The sequence below is a fragment of the Xenopus tropicalis genome, chromosome 8, assembly GCF_000004195.4.
Source record: "Xenopus tropicalis strain Nigerian chromosome 8, UCB_Xtro_10.0, whole genome shotgun sequence".
In the NCBI taxonomy this organism is placed as follows: domain Eukaryota; kingdom Metazoa; phylum Chordata; class Amphibia; order Anura; family Pipidae; genus Xenopus; species Xenopus tropicalis.
In genome coordinates this window covers 82197897-82216244 of record NC_030684.2, presented here as the reverse complement: position 1 = coordinate 82216244, position 18348 = coordinate 82197897, and the positions used below count along the sequence as shown (strand labels likewise).

General features: G+C 38.5%; 2 protein-coding genes across 5 annotated transcripts; one reads left to right on the top strand and one right to left on the bottom strand.

The window, feature by feature from the left end:
* Positions 1-669: 669 nt before the first annotated feature.
* On the bottom strand, positions 670-4948 carry eif2b2 (eukaryotic translation initiation factor 2B subunit beta). Its single transcript, NM_001171515.1, is given in 8 exon segments — positions 670-1108; positions 1868-1934; positions 2053-2190; positions 2278-2373; positions 2461-2624; positions 2713-2861; positions 3780-3900; positions 4777-4948. Coding segments are annotated over 8 exon segments (1056 nt in total). The 5' UTR covers positions 4940-4948; the 3' UTR covers positions 670-950.
* A 192-nt stretch (positions 4949-5140) lies between these two features.
* On the top strand, positions 5141-16210 carry rps6kl1 (ribosomal protein S6 kinase like 1). Of its 4 annotated transcripts, XM_031891421.1 has the most exons (13): positions 5144-5234; positions 6893-7081; positions 8689-8880; positions 9347-9606; positions 10136-10260; positions 10615-10707; positions 11001-11048; positions 12709-12841; positions 13246-13587; positions 14340-14429; positions 15054-15136; positions 15215-15310; positions 15534-16210. In XM_031891421.1, the coding sequence occupies exons 4-13, from the start codon at positions 9390-9392 to the stop codon at positions 15639-15641; spliced, it is 1335 nt and encodes a 444-aa protein (XP_031747281.1). In that variant the 5' UTR covers positions 5144-5234; positions 6893-7081; positions 8689-8880; positions 9347-9389; the 3' UTR covers positions 15642-16210. The 4 variants fall into 4 exon arrangements, with proteins under 4 accessions (XP_017952281.2, XP_031747281.1, XP_017952279.2 ...); XM_018096790.2 differs by lacking the exon at positions 8689-8880; XM_018096792.2 differs by lacking the exons at positions 6893-7081; positions 8689-8880 and having other exon boundaries at positions 5141-5234.
* Positions 16211-18348: the final 2138 nt, after the last annotated feature.

Below are 18348 nucleotides of genomic sequence, written 5' to 3'. Positions count from 1 at the left end.
GAAGTAATAATACTACCTCCTACAGCTTAAAGGAGAAGGAAAGGATAAATCACTAGGGGGTGCCAAAATGTTAGGCACCCCCTTAGTGATTGTAATTGCTTACATGATACCCCCAGAATGAAGGCAGCAGCAATCCTGGGGCCTATGCATGCACTGCTGAGAGAAACAGACAGCTTTTTTTTTTTTGTTGTTAAAAGTCGGCTTTACACTCTACTTCACTCTACTGCGCATGCACGAAGACCGAAGGAGGAAGAGGAACACTCACTCACCTACACTCTGGCTGGTGCAGTTTTCTCCCAACAGGAGCACCTGCCGGATGTTTCAGGTAAGCAATTACAATAACTGGGGGGTGCCTAACATTTTGGCACCCCCCAGTGATTGTAACTTTTCTTCTGCTTTATGAACACTACACTGGGCTGGAGCACATCTGCCTGGAACAGTAGGCAGAAATTGCAATATATACACCTGGTACATACTTAAATACTTGTTAAAAGTTGTTATTGCTGAAAAACTCTGCTCTTAGTTTAAGTGATATTTTCATGTGCTGATTACCTCTTGCCTTCTTTTTTCATAATGAAATGAGACTCCATAATTTTTTTTTATGACGCTTCTAATAAGATGCATAAAACATGTATAAAAAACCATAATATGGATATTAGGAGATTCCAGTATGGGAGACTTTGTTTTATTCTACCTTTCATTCTCCTTTAAATTGATGCAGCACAAAAAAAATATATAAATTTAAGAGCAGTTGCACTTTGTAGATACCCAGCAGCACTACATTGGCTTACTACATGAGCAAGATTTCCAGACATGTTATAGGTTCTTCCAGTCTGAACCATTTATTTACAATGGTGAAGGACAAAAGCATGAAAGTGAGATTCACTGTGCTGAGAAATGCCACACTAATGATACTGGAGGCAGAACAGTCACTCTGCAGAGGCTCTCCATCACAGTTCGTGGTCTGATGGGTGGTACAGCTCGCTCATCAGGCGATAGATGTATGATGGTGCATTTCCTCCGATGTTTGAAATAAACAATGTGATCAGTTCTGGAGGTACGTGGTCAAAAATTGGGCAATAAGCACTGACCTGAGAAAGAATCTCACCTAAAAGAGTAAAATACAAAAGTTTTATTATATATGTTAACATTAAAATTACCAGGGGTCCCTTTCCCAGCAGATGTAACTCAAATAACTTAAACACAAATCCTGCATGTAGAAATAGTGAGCACCAATGCATCATCTAATACACACTCCCCACCCCCAAATTGAAATGAAGAGAATCAAATTGCAGAGAGGAGGATAGTGAAGAGAACTTGATTATTTCAAAAACAGCACAGAATGCTTAATTGATTATAATTAGAAGGTTTCTAATTTTAGTATGATAAAGCTTACATTATATTTCAATTTCTGTAATAGTTCTCCTTTAATTTAAACATTTGAGACCTATGCTCTCCGCATTAAACATGCAGCCCAAGATACACCACATAACACTGCCAGGTCTGTGCCATCAAACTTTGGAAAGTAGAAGTTATTGAAAATGATTCTACGCAGAAATGTGTCAAGTTGCAGAATTGGTGCATGTAAGAATATATGGATAGGCATACATACAAGTTATAACAGCAGTTTGGTTTTTATAGATCTGCCCTTATTTATTTCTTTAACATAAGGCAGAAGATGATTCATTTTCAAGCATGATAATAATCCCAAACATGCAAGGAATATTATCTTGAATGGCTCTTCTTCATTAGATCTCAACCACCAATTAACATCTTTAGGGATATTTACAAACAAGACATAATTTAACAGTTCTTGCTGGTGGCATCTCTGTCCCTTCTGTATGTTATGGTAGTTTCTTACACATACCTTCTGAAAATGGCAGAACTTCCTGTGGCGATACAAATTTGTGAAAGGAATCTTCTTCATTGGGGAACTGGAGAAAATAAAATAAAGCAAAAGGCAGACTTAGTAGACTTTCTGCCTACCTACTAATTGTACCTACTAAAGGGACTAAGTAGGGATATCAAGAAATAAACAGCTGTTTGTGTTACCTGTGGGGACAGCTTGAACATTGGTGCACAGACTATCAGAGGAGTAGAGTGATGCCTTGCTGCTAAGGCTAACGTATGAGTGCCAGATACTGCACGTAATGAGCCATTGGCAAGAATGGTCTTTGTACCAATTATAACCTGTAATGGATAAAATGTTTTTTCTTCTGTAAATAGTCTATCTAGATACTGGCACTAGGATATACAAGGTTATTGTCATGTTCTCACCTTATTCACCCTTGACATAACAGCAAAAATAGCAGCATCTGGAATTACAGTGGTTTCAATACCAGCTTTTGACAAACTGGCCGCCATGTCATGGCCCTAGAGGGAGAAATAATATTTAAAAGATCACATGTCAAGTGCAGACTGTCAAAAGCTGGCATACAGGGTAAATGTTATGCCATCTACCTGACAAAAGGGTGCACACTCTGCTACAATGACATGAAATGTGCGTTTACGAGCAGCTTCCTCCAAAAACAGTTGCACTGTGCGTGATCTCCCAATGGTCATGATTACTTCATTTGAGTGAATGTGTTCTTTGGCCTGGATAGCAATATTATCAGTAGTTCCCTCTACGGGGAGACAGAAACAAGAGAAGATGTTAAAAAAAATGATGTAGATGGTATTGTCATTAACAATAGTTTGGTAATTAATTCTCACCCAGTTCTATCAGCAGCTCATTAACTGCCTCAATGACATTGGCTTTCAGCAGAGGAAGTGTAGTATTAAAATCATCGCTCAGTCTCTCTGCTGTAATCAGCCTATGTAGGGATTCCTGCTGGTCATTCTCCTCACTGCAGCCACGCAGCCTGTGAAACACAGTACAGTTTATTACCATGTATTATTGATGACACTGCAGATACTAGCAAACCAGGTTAGCTTTTAGTATGATGTATTAACTTTCTTAGAATGTGCAGTTGTGTATTCTTGGTCTCCAGTTTGAAATTCATACTGTATCCTTGCAACAAAGCTATAATTTGAAAGATAAAAAGGACAGGTTCTGAATTTAAAAGCTCAATTCTTTTTTACCTTATTTTCTTTTCCAATTCATGTTACATGGCAGCAGTAACCAAAAGAATTATTTCTGGAAAGAAAGGTGGTTTGGTTGCTCCTATTAGATAGGCACCCCCTTCCACATGCATTAGTCTAGGTAACCCAGCTCCAACATGGAGGAGACTTTGGTGAATGCTGTCATGGAAGGTGACTTAGAAACTACAGTAAGAACGGCAGAATTGCTCTCCTTCCCAAGTTACCCACAGCAGCTTCTCCACCAAAGGGGATCTACCAAAAACAAAAGAGGGACATTTTCTTGCCACAAAAGATTTTACCTGAAATAACAATAGCTTTAAGAACTATTCCACCAAGCTGTCTGTCATTATAACATCTAACTTTTGGTGATGGATAACAGTCCTAAATAAGCATTATCCTTCCCCTTTACAGAGTACTCCTGACAATGCACTGACTTCTGCCACTAATGGAGTAACTTTAAGGTATTTAGGGACTGTAGCAATTTGATGTGCCAATACAATACAGCAGATAATACAATGGGCAATCAATTTTATAGGGGCAAGACTATTTATGTTCTAGATCTACAACAAGCAAAGTAGTGTGAAACAGCACATTATGGTTAGGACTAAATGATGGCAAAGAAACCCTTATGTCAATATAAAATTGAAAAGAATAATGTTCTCATAACTGTTTTATTATCATAGAAGAAAGGGACTCACCTGCCATACTCCTCACGAATGAGTTTCAGCACCCGACGTACCATGTTCCCCACTGTGGTTTCAGATGGCTGAGCTGCTGTCATACGTCTTCCTTCTCTACGGATAATCTCCATCAGCTCTCCTGAGACAAGAAAGTGGCAAAACCAGTTATGGTTATTTAATAATTTTTTCATCAATATAACCAATTAAAAAAATCAGACTGCTTTAAGTATAACAGGAGCTTTAGTTTTTCCCTTTAGTGCTTCAGTTACACACTTTTCACAGTGTAGAGTGAAAGCACTAACACAACTAACAATGCTCTAACTATCTGGCCAAGACTGTTGATAAAACAACGCTCCATACAAAACAGAATTTTGCAAACTGAGCTACAGCCTAAAGAAGATCGCTGAACACTGTAAAGCAGTAAATGATGAGAAACGCTAATGAGTGATTACTGACCAGGTGTAGCTTTGCCCAGTGTTGGCAAGTGCCGCCGAGTCTGCCTCAGTGCTGTGCAAAGCCTTGTACAAAGCCAGTTGTTTGTTTCTATTTAGCTGCTGTGCTGTGCTGGTGTATACACATAGAAAATAATTCTATACAGGGGAAAATGCTGAAATTTGAAGGGAGGAGAGAAGAAAGGAAACCATTCCAGTTTATCTTAGCTCTATATTTCAAAATTCAGCTCCATTCAAAATTATTTTTCTTTGACAACATATTTTGTTTGAATTTGCTGGGTATGGGGCAAAGGCAAAATAAAGTGAAGCTTGGAAATCATGCAAAACTAACATATAGTTTCTTAAAGAAATTTTTGAATTTATAAGAAAATAAGACACATGTGCAGGGCAAGTCCAATATAACCGGCTCCTAATGTGATAATCAGAGGCTTCGGTGTGGTAGACAATACACAACATCAAATCTAGACAGGCATATAACTGAATGGCCAATTCATACCGAATATGCACTTTGAAGGCACTATAAAAATGACAACAAAACAGCCCAGCTTTGCCTGCGGCCTTACCGGCATTTCCCCACCGAGCCTGCGCTATTATGCGCCTCAACAGCCCCACTGTGTCCCTTGCCGTTTCCTCAGAATTTGGTCGCCCTCCGCCTCGCTTCAACTGAGCCACAAAAGCCTCAATCCGCTCTGACAGCTCCGACTCCTTCTCAGCTATCCCCGGCATGGTTACTGTGAGCACCAAGATGGACGCGGTCTCAGTTTACGGGAGCACCAACATGGCACGATTAGACGTCATCAGAATAGGCCAAGGCGTGCCGCCTGCAAGTCACTGTGTAGAAGTGTTGCGCAAGCGCACTGTAAGACGATAGGGGTTAGTGGTAGGCGGCCGGGGCACGCATGTGTATAAATGGGTGTTTGTGTCACTCACACCGAGGGTCTGCCGCTTTCTGTGCAGTGCCCAGCTACAAAGCCTTGGAACTTTTACTAAACTTTCGCCCTGTCAATGGCTGACTAAGGAGGTTGGGAAATGTAGTTTACAAAATGGCCGGCTTTCTTTTTTCGTGATGGTGAAATACAGGGGAAGAAGGATCTTTAATATTAGGTTTTCATTTTTGTCAGTGAGGCGCACATAGACATGGGGTTTATTATACTGTGTAAAATGATTTTTTTAAAAAGCTGTGCAAATTTATCAAGGTGTGTTTTATTTTACGCCATCCCAATGCCAGATTTGAGGCTGTTTGTGGCGGAAGTTGCTTTAAGAAAAAAACTTAATTAAAAATTACACTTTATTATACGGTGAAGTCTGGCAAATTTTATCACCATTTTTTACACCACATAATAAGGGCTGCGGCACATAAGGAAATTAGTCGCCAGCAACAAATCTCCCCGAAATGCCATCCCACCTGTGAAAATTTAAATCGCCGGTGGGATGGCATACGCAGTTGTTGTTGCCCACCCTTTTCTGACGCGACCGTGTCCATTTTGACACGCGACGAAATTTGTTTACACGTAGCGAATTTTTCCTCTGCGAATTGTCATGGAAGTTTCACAAAACAATTTCCCAATGGCGAAATGCAGAAATTTGCTGCAAATCCATGCCTGGCGAAAAAATTCCCTCATCACTTCTGCTCAGATCTAAGTACAACAATCTAAGTCTTACAAGATTTTTAGGTAATTAAAAAAGCAATGTTTGGGTATAGTAACCCATAGCAATCCATTTCCTTTCAAACATGTGACCAGTAAATTCTAACGACTGGGTGGGTGGTATAGGCTAAGGCTGATGCCACACGAGGCGTAGGGCTGAAATTTTCGGCAAGCGGGTGCAGGCACATGTAGCCAATATACGCATGAAAACACGAGACTTTGCATTCTCTCGCGTTTTCATGCGTATATCGGCTACATGTGCCTGCACTCGAGCGTATCCCATTTGTTCGGGTGCAGGCACAAGTAGCAGGCGTAGGGCTGAATTTTTGGCAAGCGTTTTTCCGCTTGCCGAAAATTTCAGCCCTACGCCTCGTGTGGCATCAGCCTAAAGGCCATATGCATTCAGATTTTAGTCTTCTGAAGAACATCTGATATGGATTGATTGTTTACATGCAACGATCTAAAACTAACAGACGCCAATTGTACGAAACTGACTTCCTGGAAATGCGTGTAGGTCCCCCAAGGAAATCGTCAGATGCACAATACATGTGCAGATTTTATCGTTATTCAACCAACATTTTCTAACCTGTCCGACTAAGGGGCCAATCGTCATGGTACGAAAATTTTTAGGATGATATTTCAGAGCCCACACATTTGTTGGACACAAGCAGTCTATGAAATCATGCCCAAATGAGTAGTACCTGCTTTGCTTTGTTGAAATTTGCTTAAAGCTTTTTTAATGTATGAATTTGGGTAATTTTTCCAATTTTCTGTTAAACCCACTTGAGAATAAAAGCAACACACACCTTAATCTTACAAATTTGTAATGAATTTATGCTGCTGGTTTACTTTATATGAATAATTTGTGCATGTGTCCTTGAATGTAAAAAACAGCACTCTGCAGATGTTTTTTTTCTTCCAGTATAGTTTTTCAAAGCGCTTTTTGGCTCAATAGCAGCCCTCAGCTGTGATATAGTTATTTGACATTGGGCCTTTAAGATGCAGCAGCTTAGTCATTGGTGGTTCATTATAGGCTGCTGAATGACATCATCAACTAGAATAACAGGAATAAGGAGGAGGTGAAAGAAGAGGTGGGGGCATGGGAAAAGGATGGTGGTTAAAGCTTGAGAGTGAATGTGTAGGAGCCGAGTCCCTGATTTTATGACAGAAAATCCTGCGTCTTCACAGATGAATGCAGAGGAAGGGGCCAACTCTGTTAACTGTAGGTATTTCTAGGCGTACAAGTCTCTTGGATGCACAGTATATATATGTAAGTGTGTATGTGTTTGTTACATAGGGTGTTTCTACGTTTCTCATACAGTCTTACACAAATGCAGTGTAATTTATGATAAAACAGTTGCACTAATACAAGGCTTGTATTCATGGTGAAAAAACACACAAAGATACCTAATTTGTTATCTAAATTATATATCATTTAATAGCATGTTGTACATATTGCACTATATTTTACATCTATATTTTAGGTTCCTGAGGTCGATGAAATCCACCTAATGAGTTAATGTACTGCTGCTGTAAAGGCAGTACGCAATGATTCTCCAGGGGCTGCACACAGACAGAGATTTGATTATCATGTGACAGTGCTCAGTCTTTTTGTAAAGGTTACCCATGCATCCATCTCCCAGTAGGGTTCCTTGTAGGCAAATTATTGATATCACTAAACTCTAATTGCTGATTAGTGTATGGTACAAAGCATGGCATTATTCTTCTCTATCACATGGCAACATAGGTTCATACTTACAGCCTCAAGGATCTTTTTCTTACTCTTAAAGAGGCTCTTTGGGCTTTAGTTTAAACCTTTGTCTCCAGTGGTCCTGATCATCTTCTGTGCTGTTATACTTTACACCCTCTACACACGCTGTTATACCAGAGGCTGCCTTGCATTTAGCATTGTGAGTGGGTGTTTTGTCATTTTGTTGAAGCACTTTTTGGATTTAAATAAATATTGTTAGGGAAACTTTCCAACTTGCACAGGTTTAGTGCTGCAGAATGCCTTTAATCACTTTGTAGCAGTAATCCTGCACATATTGGTATCATCTTTCCCTAACAATATTTATTTGATAATTTGCTTTGGATGGAAGCAAGGAAAAGAATACGTAATTAATTCAACAACTAAGGAATGATGACTAGGCAACATGTTTTTTTACTTTCTAGATTTAAATACTGCTACTCTGTGACTGCACTACTGTGCCTATGTTTTTTTCCATTGTTTTAGTCTACAAATACAAATTTGTCCAATAAAGGGTATTGTTTTGGCAAAATTATGTGTTCCTATAAAAAGGTTGCATGTTCCCTTCACTTTACTATGACTTAAGCTGGCCATACACGTGGCGATCTGAAGATGTTTCCGTCACACACAGGCAGGGCTGAAACAGCAGATAAGGAGGTAGAAACAATAGGATTTCTACCTCCTTCTGCCGATTCAGCCCTGACAGCAGATTTTGGTCAAAATTTTCTAAGGAAGCTGCTGATATCGGACGACTCGCCGATCGGCCAGGTTAGAAAATTTTGATTGGGCGCCATAGAAGGCGCCTGACCAAAATCTGCCGTCAGGGCTGAATCGGCAGAAGGAGGTAGAAATCCTATTGTTTCTACCTCCTTATCTGCTGTTTCAGCCCTGACTGTGTGTGGCAGATCTGACAATGTTTCGTGCAACCGATGGTCGCACGAAACATCATTAGATCGCCACATGTATGGCCAGCTTTAGCATTTTTTAGTTTCTCCACTCACTTCACCTTACCAATCTTAGCTTTTGTACTTTTTGTACTTCTTAGCTCTTTGTAATTTTGTAACCAAATTTTCATATTTCAGCTCACTGTGCTCCTCTGCCCATCCATTCTCTCTGTTTTAAGCCTCGGCCACTCCTGCTATTATACTCAAGTTACCATCTCTCAACTCCTACCATTGTACCCACATAGCATTTTCCAGCTGCTGCGTGCCACTGGCCCTACCCCACGATCCATGTCCAAGTAGTCACTTGACTGTAATCCTGTTAGAGTTTGTGTAAGTGTCCTGTGTATGATGCATGTGCATTTATATGTTTTTGTGTATGTCTGTAAGTAATACCAGTACATTACTACAAATATTTAATTTCTTTTTCTGTTTCTTTCTTTTTCTTCCTTCATATTTAATATGTAACACTTTTGTCCCTCCCTAGTTAAGAAGTGAAATACATACAAATAAATTAATAAATCCGAGGAGTGGCAAGAACATATCAAATAAGGTGGAAGCTGCTATGTTAAATGTCTAGGGTCAAGTATTTGTATGGTGCCAAACCTCTGTATATTGTAATTAAATATGGAATTAAGTATGGAATGCAAATATGTATTCTGCCAGATATGGGATACAAAACACGTATGAGTTCTGTATAGCCACGTGTGAAATACTGTTTGTGACAAATGTGGTCCAATCAGGTTATACACACATGTGAAATTCTTCTCATTGTTTTGTATTATAAATTAACATTCAGGACTCCTACAGACTGCTCCTTTTACGGACCTTTTGTGTTGGCCATGTGCAGTGAAGGGGAACTGTCCAATCAGTACAGAGTTGGATTTACAGGAGTTGTTGAACAGACCTCAGGCCCTAAGACTCTCTCAAAACGAGATTACCTTGTGGATGCAGCCAAGCAGTTGCATGTGGCTCTTGAGAGGGATGTCAATGAGGAGTACGAGGCAGCTTTCAGCCATTATAAGCATGGGGTGGAACTGCTGCTCAGTGGAGTCACAGGTTTGCACTGTTCAGTCTATTTTATATCATGTAAACTTAGGTCATTGACCTTATCAACATTTTTGAACACATATGACACATAAATCATGCATATTTCATATTACATGTTCCAGAAATCATTATTATTACACCTTAGGATTAGATTTCTGTTTATTTAACAGAATGAAATTGTGAGCATTTTACCAGCCAATTTACTATACCCTTTATAATTTTTTTTGCATCTGATATTTTTCACATTATTATATTGGTATGTAGTGGATTAAAAGCTATTATTCAATCTAAAAATTATAGTTCAAGCATTCATAAATACATATATTTTTCACTTTCCTTGCTCCCATATCTATGTACATCCAACATATTTTGTTCATCTGATGAATTTTGCACTAATTTGCGCATCCCCATTTGTAACATAGTTTTCATTCTTCCATATGTTCTTTTTTGCCTCTCCTCCAATGATTTCTACCTTCCTTAATGTCTTGGCCTGTGTATTTCTTCATTTTCATCTTGTATTTCCCTCATTTGCTGTTAGTTGATCCAAGCAGGGAGCGTCGTGATGCTGTAAAACGCAAAATCTCACAATATTTAAAACGCGCTGAAGAAATATTTAATTGCCACTTACAACGGCCCGTGGGAAATGTCTGTGGTGCAACAGAGGTGAGTGACACCAAGGAAAGTACCAGACAAAGAGTGTTTATTTATATGGAATAAGAATTGTAGAGTGTAAAGCTGCTTTTTACTTGTGACTTGATTTTTGTGTAGCAGAGTGGCCAAAATCTTTATTATTTCAATACAAAGATCTTTCATGCTGGAGAATGTTATCAGGGTATCAATTTTGTAGCAATAGCTAGACCAGATCTAGTGTATAATACAGAAACTAGGTGTATATGGGGCCCCTGTAAGCTCAAGGCAGTGAAGGGGCCCTACTCAACCGGTTTTTGCAATGTCTTGTTATGACTGGTTATTGGCACATAGTAATTTTAATAAACTGGTTGTTTGCTATTTACACAGGGTTACAGCAGTCTCAGATTTCGACCTATTAGAGCCTTAAGTGCTGCAGTTGAAAACTTAAAGAACTGCAAAATCCTAAAGATCATCGGCAAGGTAAAGTTACATTATGTGTAAAATTGGTGCAGATCACCAGCCAAAATATTGTTTAAGGCTGTAAATGAGAAAACATTCAGAAATGTTTCTTCTCTTAAATCCCACTATGTTGTCTTGATTTTTAACACAAAAAGTGAGCTAAAAGATTGATTTTTTAGTGAAGGTTTCTAGTATTGAAACTTCCATGAATAAAAGACAGATCAAGTTGCAAACAGACTTTTCTACAAAATACAACACAATCACTGCTAACAAATATTGTCCCTCACTCTGAAATTGAGCTTTCTGTATTTTAGGTGCAGTTGGTTCATGATCCGTGCACAGAATCCACATTTGTGCTTAAGGTAATCAACACCAGTCCTCTTTGGTTTTAACTTTGTATTATGTTTTATCTCTTCACTGCCTTTTTGTCACTTCTCCAGCTAGTGCCTCATTCGGTAGATCAAAAATTGCTCTTTGCATAAACATAAAAAGCATTTTATCCCGTCTTCATCACTTTGACTTGGTGTGATACCCTTTTGAGCTCTGCTTATTTTTGTGTACTCAACTTAAGAAGTAATTGATGGTAATGCCAGGGTGTAATCTGACTTTATAATGTTTATATGATAGATGTTATTCACCATTTACATAATTGGTATGCATGTTTTTTTCCAATTTTCTGCATCTCAGTCTCTCCCACACTAGCTATATCTAACAATTCACGTGCATAGCCACTAGGAGTGGCATTGACCAGTGAGGGTTTGTGGATAAAAGGTAGAAATGATCCTGCCGACAATGATTAAATCTGACATTTTTCTTCCGTTAAAATGTAATCCATGTTAGAATACTTCATCTAGACCCTTGAGATGGCCTGTGATATTATTGAATTAGCTGAGATCCACAAACATTTGCGGCTGTGAATTTCTTTGCTAAATGGATCATTGTCCTATAAACGACATTTATGTTTTAGGGCTGCATATTCCAGTATCATAGAATTTAGGCCACTAGTTTTACTGTTTCCTCTTTAATGTATCATTAAACACAAAATCCTAAAAAAGGGTAAAAAGGTAAGCTTTTACTTATTACCTGTTGCCTCTCACTTTTACCCTTTGCCTTGGCTATTCCTCACTAATCCTCATTGATCTATCTCCCCCATTTAACAGTTGTACAGCATGTTTTAGAGTTTGTCTGCCATCTTGGCATTCCCAGGGCTACACAAATATGGCCTCCTGATCTTTTTATGGCAAACCTTTCTCACCATTTATAATGCCTACTCTTCATGTTCATTCTAATCCACATTGTCACTGTACTGCTTAAAGGAAAACTATGCTCCCAGACAATATGGGTCTCTATAAAAATGTATTGCATAAACAGGCTCATATGTAAAACCCTGCTCCATCTAAATAAACCATTTTCATAAAACTATACTTTTAGTAGTATGTGCTATTGGGTAATCCTAAATAGAAAATTGCCAGTTTAAAAATTAAGGGCCATCCCCTGGGATCATAGGATTCACAGTGCACTCAAACAAGCCAAAGCACACATACATGCTAGGCAACATCAGCCAATGAATGGACAGCGTTCTGCCTTTTGTTTCCACATTACTTCCTGTTACAGTTAGAGCTGCATTATTTCTGGTCGTGATCTCTGAGGGAGCACACAGACTATCACAAAATGGTGGATTAAGGGAAAGGATGTAAAAGAGCAATATTTACTGATATATATATATTCCAGTTTGGAGAGATTCTTAAATAGTTTATATTATGTTAAGTGACCTATCTGTTGGTTAAGTATTCATTCTGGGGGATTGGTTTTCTTTAACATCAACCTTACTTTAGTTTCCTTTGTTAGACTATTAAAGATAAAAAAACAGAATTATACACACAAGATTATTTGGTTAATAAGTGTCCCTGGCTATTACCTTTTCTTTGTTACTGTATATTTCTAATTACTGGCATAATTTCAATGTATATTTAATAATAAATGTATGTAATAAGTAATGTTCTATATTTAATTCTCTCCTAGTCTTTAATGAAGTCTGGACGTTCTGGACATGGAACAGTCACTATTATACCTCAGTGTGTTCCCTTCATGGTCCAACTCCAGAGATTTTATGTGAGCGATGATTCTTTGCACCTTCAGTTGCAGTACATCCCGGGTGAGAAAACTCTCTGAATTCTTATCCTTTCCTCCTACTTTCCCCATATTCCATCTGATGACTTTCTGAGTTTTAATTTTGCTAAATATCCCTTTGCAAGTGTTTATTGCCTTTCCCTATGGCACCAGTCAGTACTTGAAAACCAGTTGGCATCCTCTTATTTAACAATGAACATTGCCTTTACAAATCTCAATCCATGACCAATGTTTAATGCACATTGCCCATTTTTTTTAAAAACAGCAAACATCTGAAAAACAAGTCATCTTAATTACTGGCATGACTTCTCCTGGCTCTCATGTTGTGCATTGAAGATTTAGATCTGCCTCAGTTCTTAATCTCATTTGGTTTTCCAAACAATAGTTGCTAATTTCATACACACGTTTTCTTTAAATGTCTTTCTCTAGGAGGCTGTCTGTGGGGACAGCTCAGGAAATATCAGACCAAGAGCCAAAGTATTGACTTCCAACAAACTAATATTTTGCCCACTTCAAGCCCTAAACAAGTTCTGGGCCCTGAGAATGACTGTCAGCCATTGGCAACATTTATTCATAGCCCACCCAGTCACCTGACAGAGTTGTGTGACCCTAGTAACTCCAGTGGATTGTGCAGTGAGCCAGTTGGATGCATCTTAGAATCACAAGTCAGATTGTGGGGAGCACAGCTTATTCTGGCTCTGGAAACTCTTCACCAGGAAGGTGTGCTATGTAGAGATTTGAATCCTCGCAACCTGTTACTGGATGACAGTGGTAAGGAATGTATTAACCTTATATTTGTCTTTCTTACTAATCATAGCCTATTACTGAGGGGTTTTAGCAGGAAATGTATAAGGCTTTCTCAGAGCTGTCAAATTAATATACTTATTGAATTTCACAGGGCCAAAATGATTAGAACAGGGCCATAAACGACTGTCCCTGAGACTGAGTCAAGCATTATAGTGAAAAAAATTGATATAGTATAAGCTTTTTTTAATTTAAGGTGCTTGGTTGCTCTATCTAGGAATTGCATCATATCCTGGTGTCCGCATGATGCATGGAGTTGTGAAAGTGCTACAAGCTCATTTATTTTAAAACCAAATAAGAATTAAAAAAACAAGCAAAAAGAACAAATGGCACTACATCTATTAGTGTAAAAATAAATGTATGTTATATTCTCTTGTATGCTTGGGAATGGGTTATATGGAAATCCTGAAACTGCTGAATATGTTTGCCATGTAAAATAAACATCCTCTACTGCTGTCTTTTATTTTTTTTTACATTTATGTGGCAAATTAGCTTGGCAACCAAAACACTGGTTCAGAAACAGCTATGCAGCTTATTTTACTTATTATTTTCTGTTGTAGGAGAAAAATGTCACTTTATTTAGGGATCATGGTAACCAAATTTTGGGTCCTGACTCATGTTAAGAATCCCTGCTCTAATGGTTTCCTGCTTGGGAGTTCTTAGTCTTTGGTCTTTTTACTTTAAATTCCACTCAGAGCATTGTCTCCTTTCTGTACCAGGTGATGTTTATCTGACATACTTTGGGCAGTGGCGTGAAGTGGAGATTACCTACTGCCCAGATGCAGCAGAGCGTCTTTATGTGGCACCAGGTGGGCAGCTATCAGGCTAACGTGATATTGCTTAAAGAACTATACATTCAGCACAACAGATAATTTATACCATAAGTGAACCAGCAAAGAATCTTATTATTTGGTATATAGATCAGTAAATATTGTCATTTTACATATTTTCCTTTTGAGTCACCATGTTGTGATGTTGTCTGTGTGTCACTCACTCATCCCCTGACAGGAAATAATGCAGCTCTAACAGAAAGTTTGGGAATAAAAGAGACAGCTCTATCCATTTAGCAAGTATGTGAGTGCAGTGCCTCATACACCCTTAGAGGGTGGACTGTACTACTTAAACTAAGAGTAAAGTATATTTTTAAGACAAGGCTTCATTTATATATAACAGTGTTTTACATATGGGTGGTTATATGTGATATACTGTATAGGGTAAGGCCCCCTGCAATGTTTAGGGTGTATAGTACCTTTAAGAACAAGTCTTTTTGTACTTTAACATGATCCAGCAAATAACTTCTGCAGCTCAGAGGAGCACAAATTAATAACTGTAACATATTTACAATTGTTATAATGGTATAAAGTGACACAAATACTTTTTGCAGCAATGCAAACGTAGTTGTTAACACCCAGCTTCTTCTATCATCCATTCAGAGGTCCTGGGAGTGGGCACCGTGAATGAAGCCTGTGATTGGTGGAGTCTGGGAGTCCTGCTTTATGAGATGCTAACTGGACAGGTTAGGTGGTGAGAGTTATTGAAGTATTTATTGTGTCTCAGTGATGGTAGATAATTGTTTCACTGTTTCTTTCTCCAGTCTCTCTATGACAGTTTAACTTCCGGAGTTAATGCTCACATGCAGGTCCCTTTTCCAAACACTCTTACTTCTGCTGCCATTTCTCTGCTCACTGAGGTGAGAATTATTTCATTTCTATCTTTTTATCCCATATGATTGATTAAACTGTTGTTCTTAGTACTTGCCCTGGTTTCATTTAAAATTTGCTTGTGATTAGATTTCCTGTTCACCTTTCCTGTCTTGAATTCCCTAGTTATCCTTCTCTGTGCTGTTGGTGGAGTCATCCCTTCAGTCAAGGCAAACACTTAATTTTCTCAACATGTACATATTTTTTTGCCAGCTCCTGTGCTATGATCCTGGTAAGCGCCTTGGTTCTGGTCCTGGGGGAGCCCAGAAGATAAAGACTCATCCTTTCTTCTATGGGGTCCAGTGGAACAAACTAGTGTGAAATACTAAAAAGACATATCAAAACTGAAATAGTAGAGCGTGCACAGATAACAATGACAAAGCCATGTCACACTGTGTTCTACATTAAGTGAACCACTACAGTTGCACAGACATTTCAATGCATGGGCTCAGGTGTGCATATGAATCACAATGTGGTCACACAGTCTGTATTTAGGGGCAGATTTATCAAAATTTGAGTTTAGCACTTAATACATAAATGTATGCCCACATTCTATTGACTATTGGGGTTTTTAAAAACATTTATCAATGGGTGAAAGTTACATGGGTGGGTTCACCAACTGATAAATACACTTCTTAAAATCCCATAGGAATGAATAGAGCATGGTGAGTTTTTATGTATTGAGCTCTAAACTTATAAATCTGCCCCTTAAATGGAAGCAAGGTCACAGGAGTATCATATTGTTCACTCAGTAGCAAAGCTGTAAGGTGCCTGTTTTTGTGCATGGGAAGTCTAACTGCCAATTGTTTATGTACATAGCACATGGATTTCTGAAATATGTAACACCCGTTTGTTGTCTTGAATAAATAAATGGTAATTTGGAAACTCCAGCTGACGTTTCTATACCCATAAGTAACCAGTAGCTGGGTATGATTCACTATTTTTCCAACAATTATCACGCTTTTCAGTGTACAAATAATTTTTCTTTTTTATATTCTTATGTCATCCATATGCAGATAATCTGTTTAATTAATTTGCTTGTATAGCAAATTGTGATGCAGCAAATGGCAGATTTGGTTTGGGATACAGTAGAATCCCAGCAATTTTTGCAGGAGTTGGGTTCGGCCAAATTCTAAATGCCTGGCCAAACCAAGGGGTGTGCTTACTAAGAATGGAGATAAATATCAATGGTGATATTCTCTGTAGCAACCAATTAGGTCTTTGCTTTGATTTCTAACTTGTAGGTTGAACTTGACTGTTAATCTTAATGCTGATTGGTTGCTATGGGCAACATCACTGGAGATATCAAACCTAAATATCAAATAAAACCAAGTGACAATTTTTTTCAGATACTATATTTTTTGGGGGGGATTGTTCTAATTTGAGTATGCAAATTAGAGTTTGAATTCAGACTAATTTTTCGTGGTACATTTGGTATTTGGATGAATTCTAAAATTGTGGATTGGGTGCATCTGTGGTATAAAGACATATGGCTAACTCCTCTTGTAATGGTAATATAACCACACACTGAGTCTGCACTGGATATAACTCACAGATTGTTAGTAGTTTTGACTACCCTCATTCAGTGCAACAGCAAGAGAGTGCAATACCACAACAAACACAGATTACCGGTAAGTGCAAAATCATTTCCTAGACAGCAAGAAGGCAGACAGACAAAACAACCTGCTGAGGATACTTTAAACCCTCCATACCTCTACCATGTTACCACTGGAGTGGATGAAAGAAAGCATGGTTTAGAGGTGGCAAAGGCAGTAGCTAGAGTGAGTATATATGCGTGTACAGGCATTTATCCACTTTTGCAGTGAGTGCAGAGTAAATTGACCATCCCCTTTCTTGACAGATGATCTCAAAATTACTAGTGCGATCCTGACAAGTCAGTCAAAGCGCTGATGCTGCTACTGGGCACAATAATAACCAGAATACTGGATAAACAGAGCATAAGCATAGGCCGTTTTGTTTGCTTTACTATGGATCTTCTGGTAGAGGGTTTCGAAAGGAAGAAATGCCAGTGATTTCTTTAAGAAAAGTGATAGTATTTTTTTGTAACTTTTGAGTATGAAACTTTGGCACTGGAAAACTGAAAAAGAAAGAAAAGGCAGGAAAGGAATGAATGAACTAATGCACCCAGTCTTTTTTTTATCAGTTTGTACAATGAAGCGCCTCAAGCAAGTTAACCGCATCAAGTTGCAATAGTCCTTTTCCTCAGAGTTTAAAAAGAGAATGTAACAAAGGTCAGAAATTCTGTAATGCACATGGTTCTGATATACTGTATAAACAGAGAAAAGGTCATACAGAAAATAAATAAAATATATAGATAACCTAACTTTTGAATTGGAGATTCTCCACTTTTAATATGCAGTCAAAAAAAAAATCTCAAAGTAAAAGTGGGGCATTACCTTATTATATCCTTGAAAGAATAACAGCACAAGAGAGGTTGAACTAAACCAAAATAGTCACATGGGGTGCTGGTACAATGCAGACAGGGAGCTCCTATCAATTCAGGCAGCTGAATCCTTCAGAAGATGTGATCCTTTATGAAAAGCTGTTATCTTGTTACATGCCCATTGTTCTGTTGATAGGCAGATAGGCACTTGCATTATAGCCTAATGGCACAGCCTCAGCCTCTCTCTCTGCCTACATTTTCTCCACAGCTGGAGAGAAGCTGATGTGCTCCCAAGTGCCCTGCAGTGCCTTTGCACTGACAGGCACGGTGTTTGCCTGTGTGCAGACACACAGTTTGCATATGGGTACAAAATTGCATAGTTTTGTGTTTTCGCCTAGGTAGCTACAATGCCTGCTGTATTTGTTAACTAAATGTTATTGACTGTTCTGCATATTGTAAGAGTTTTGTCCTGCTACAATCTGGATTACTCCCTGGTTCTGAGTAAGCCCTGATGGTAAGATCTGCACATAATATTTTATTTATGAGAGCTGCAAATATATGGTATACTTATATGCACACATGTGAAGGTACACAGTTTATTGTACTGACTCTTTAAAGGCCCTA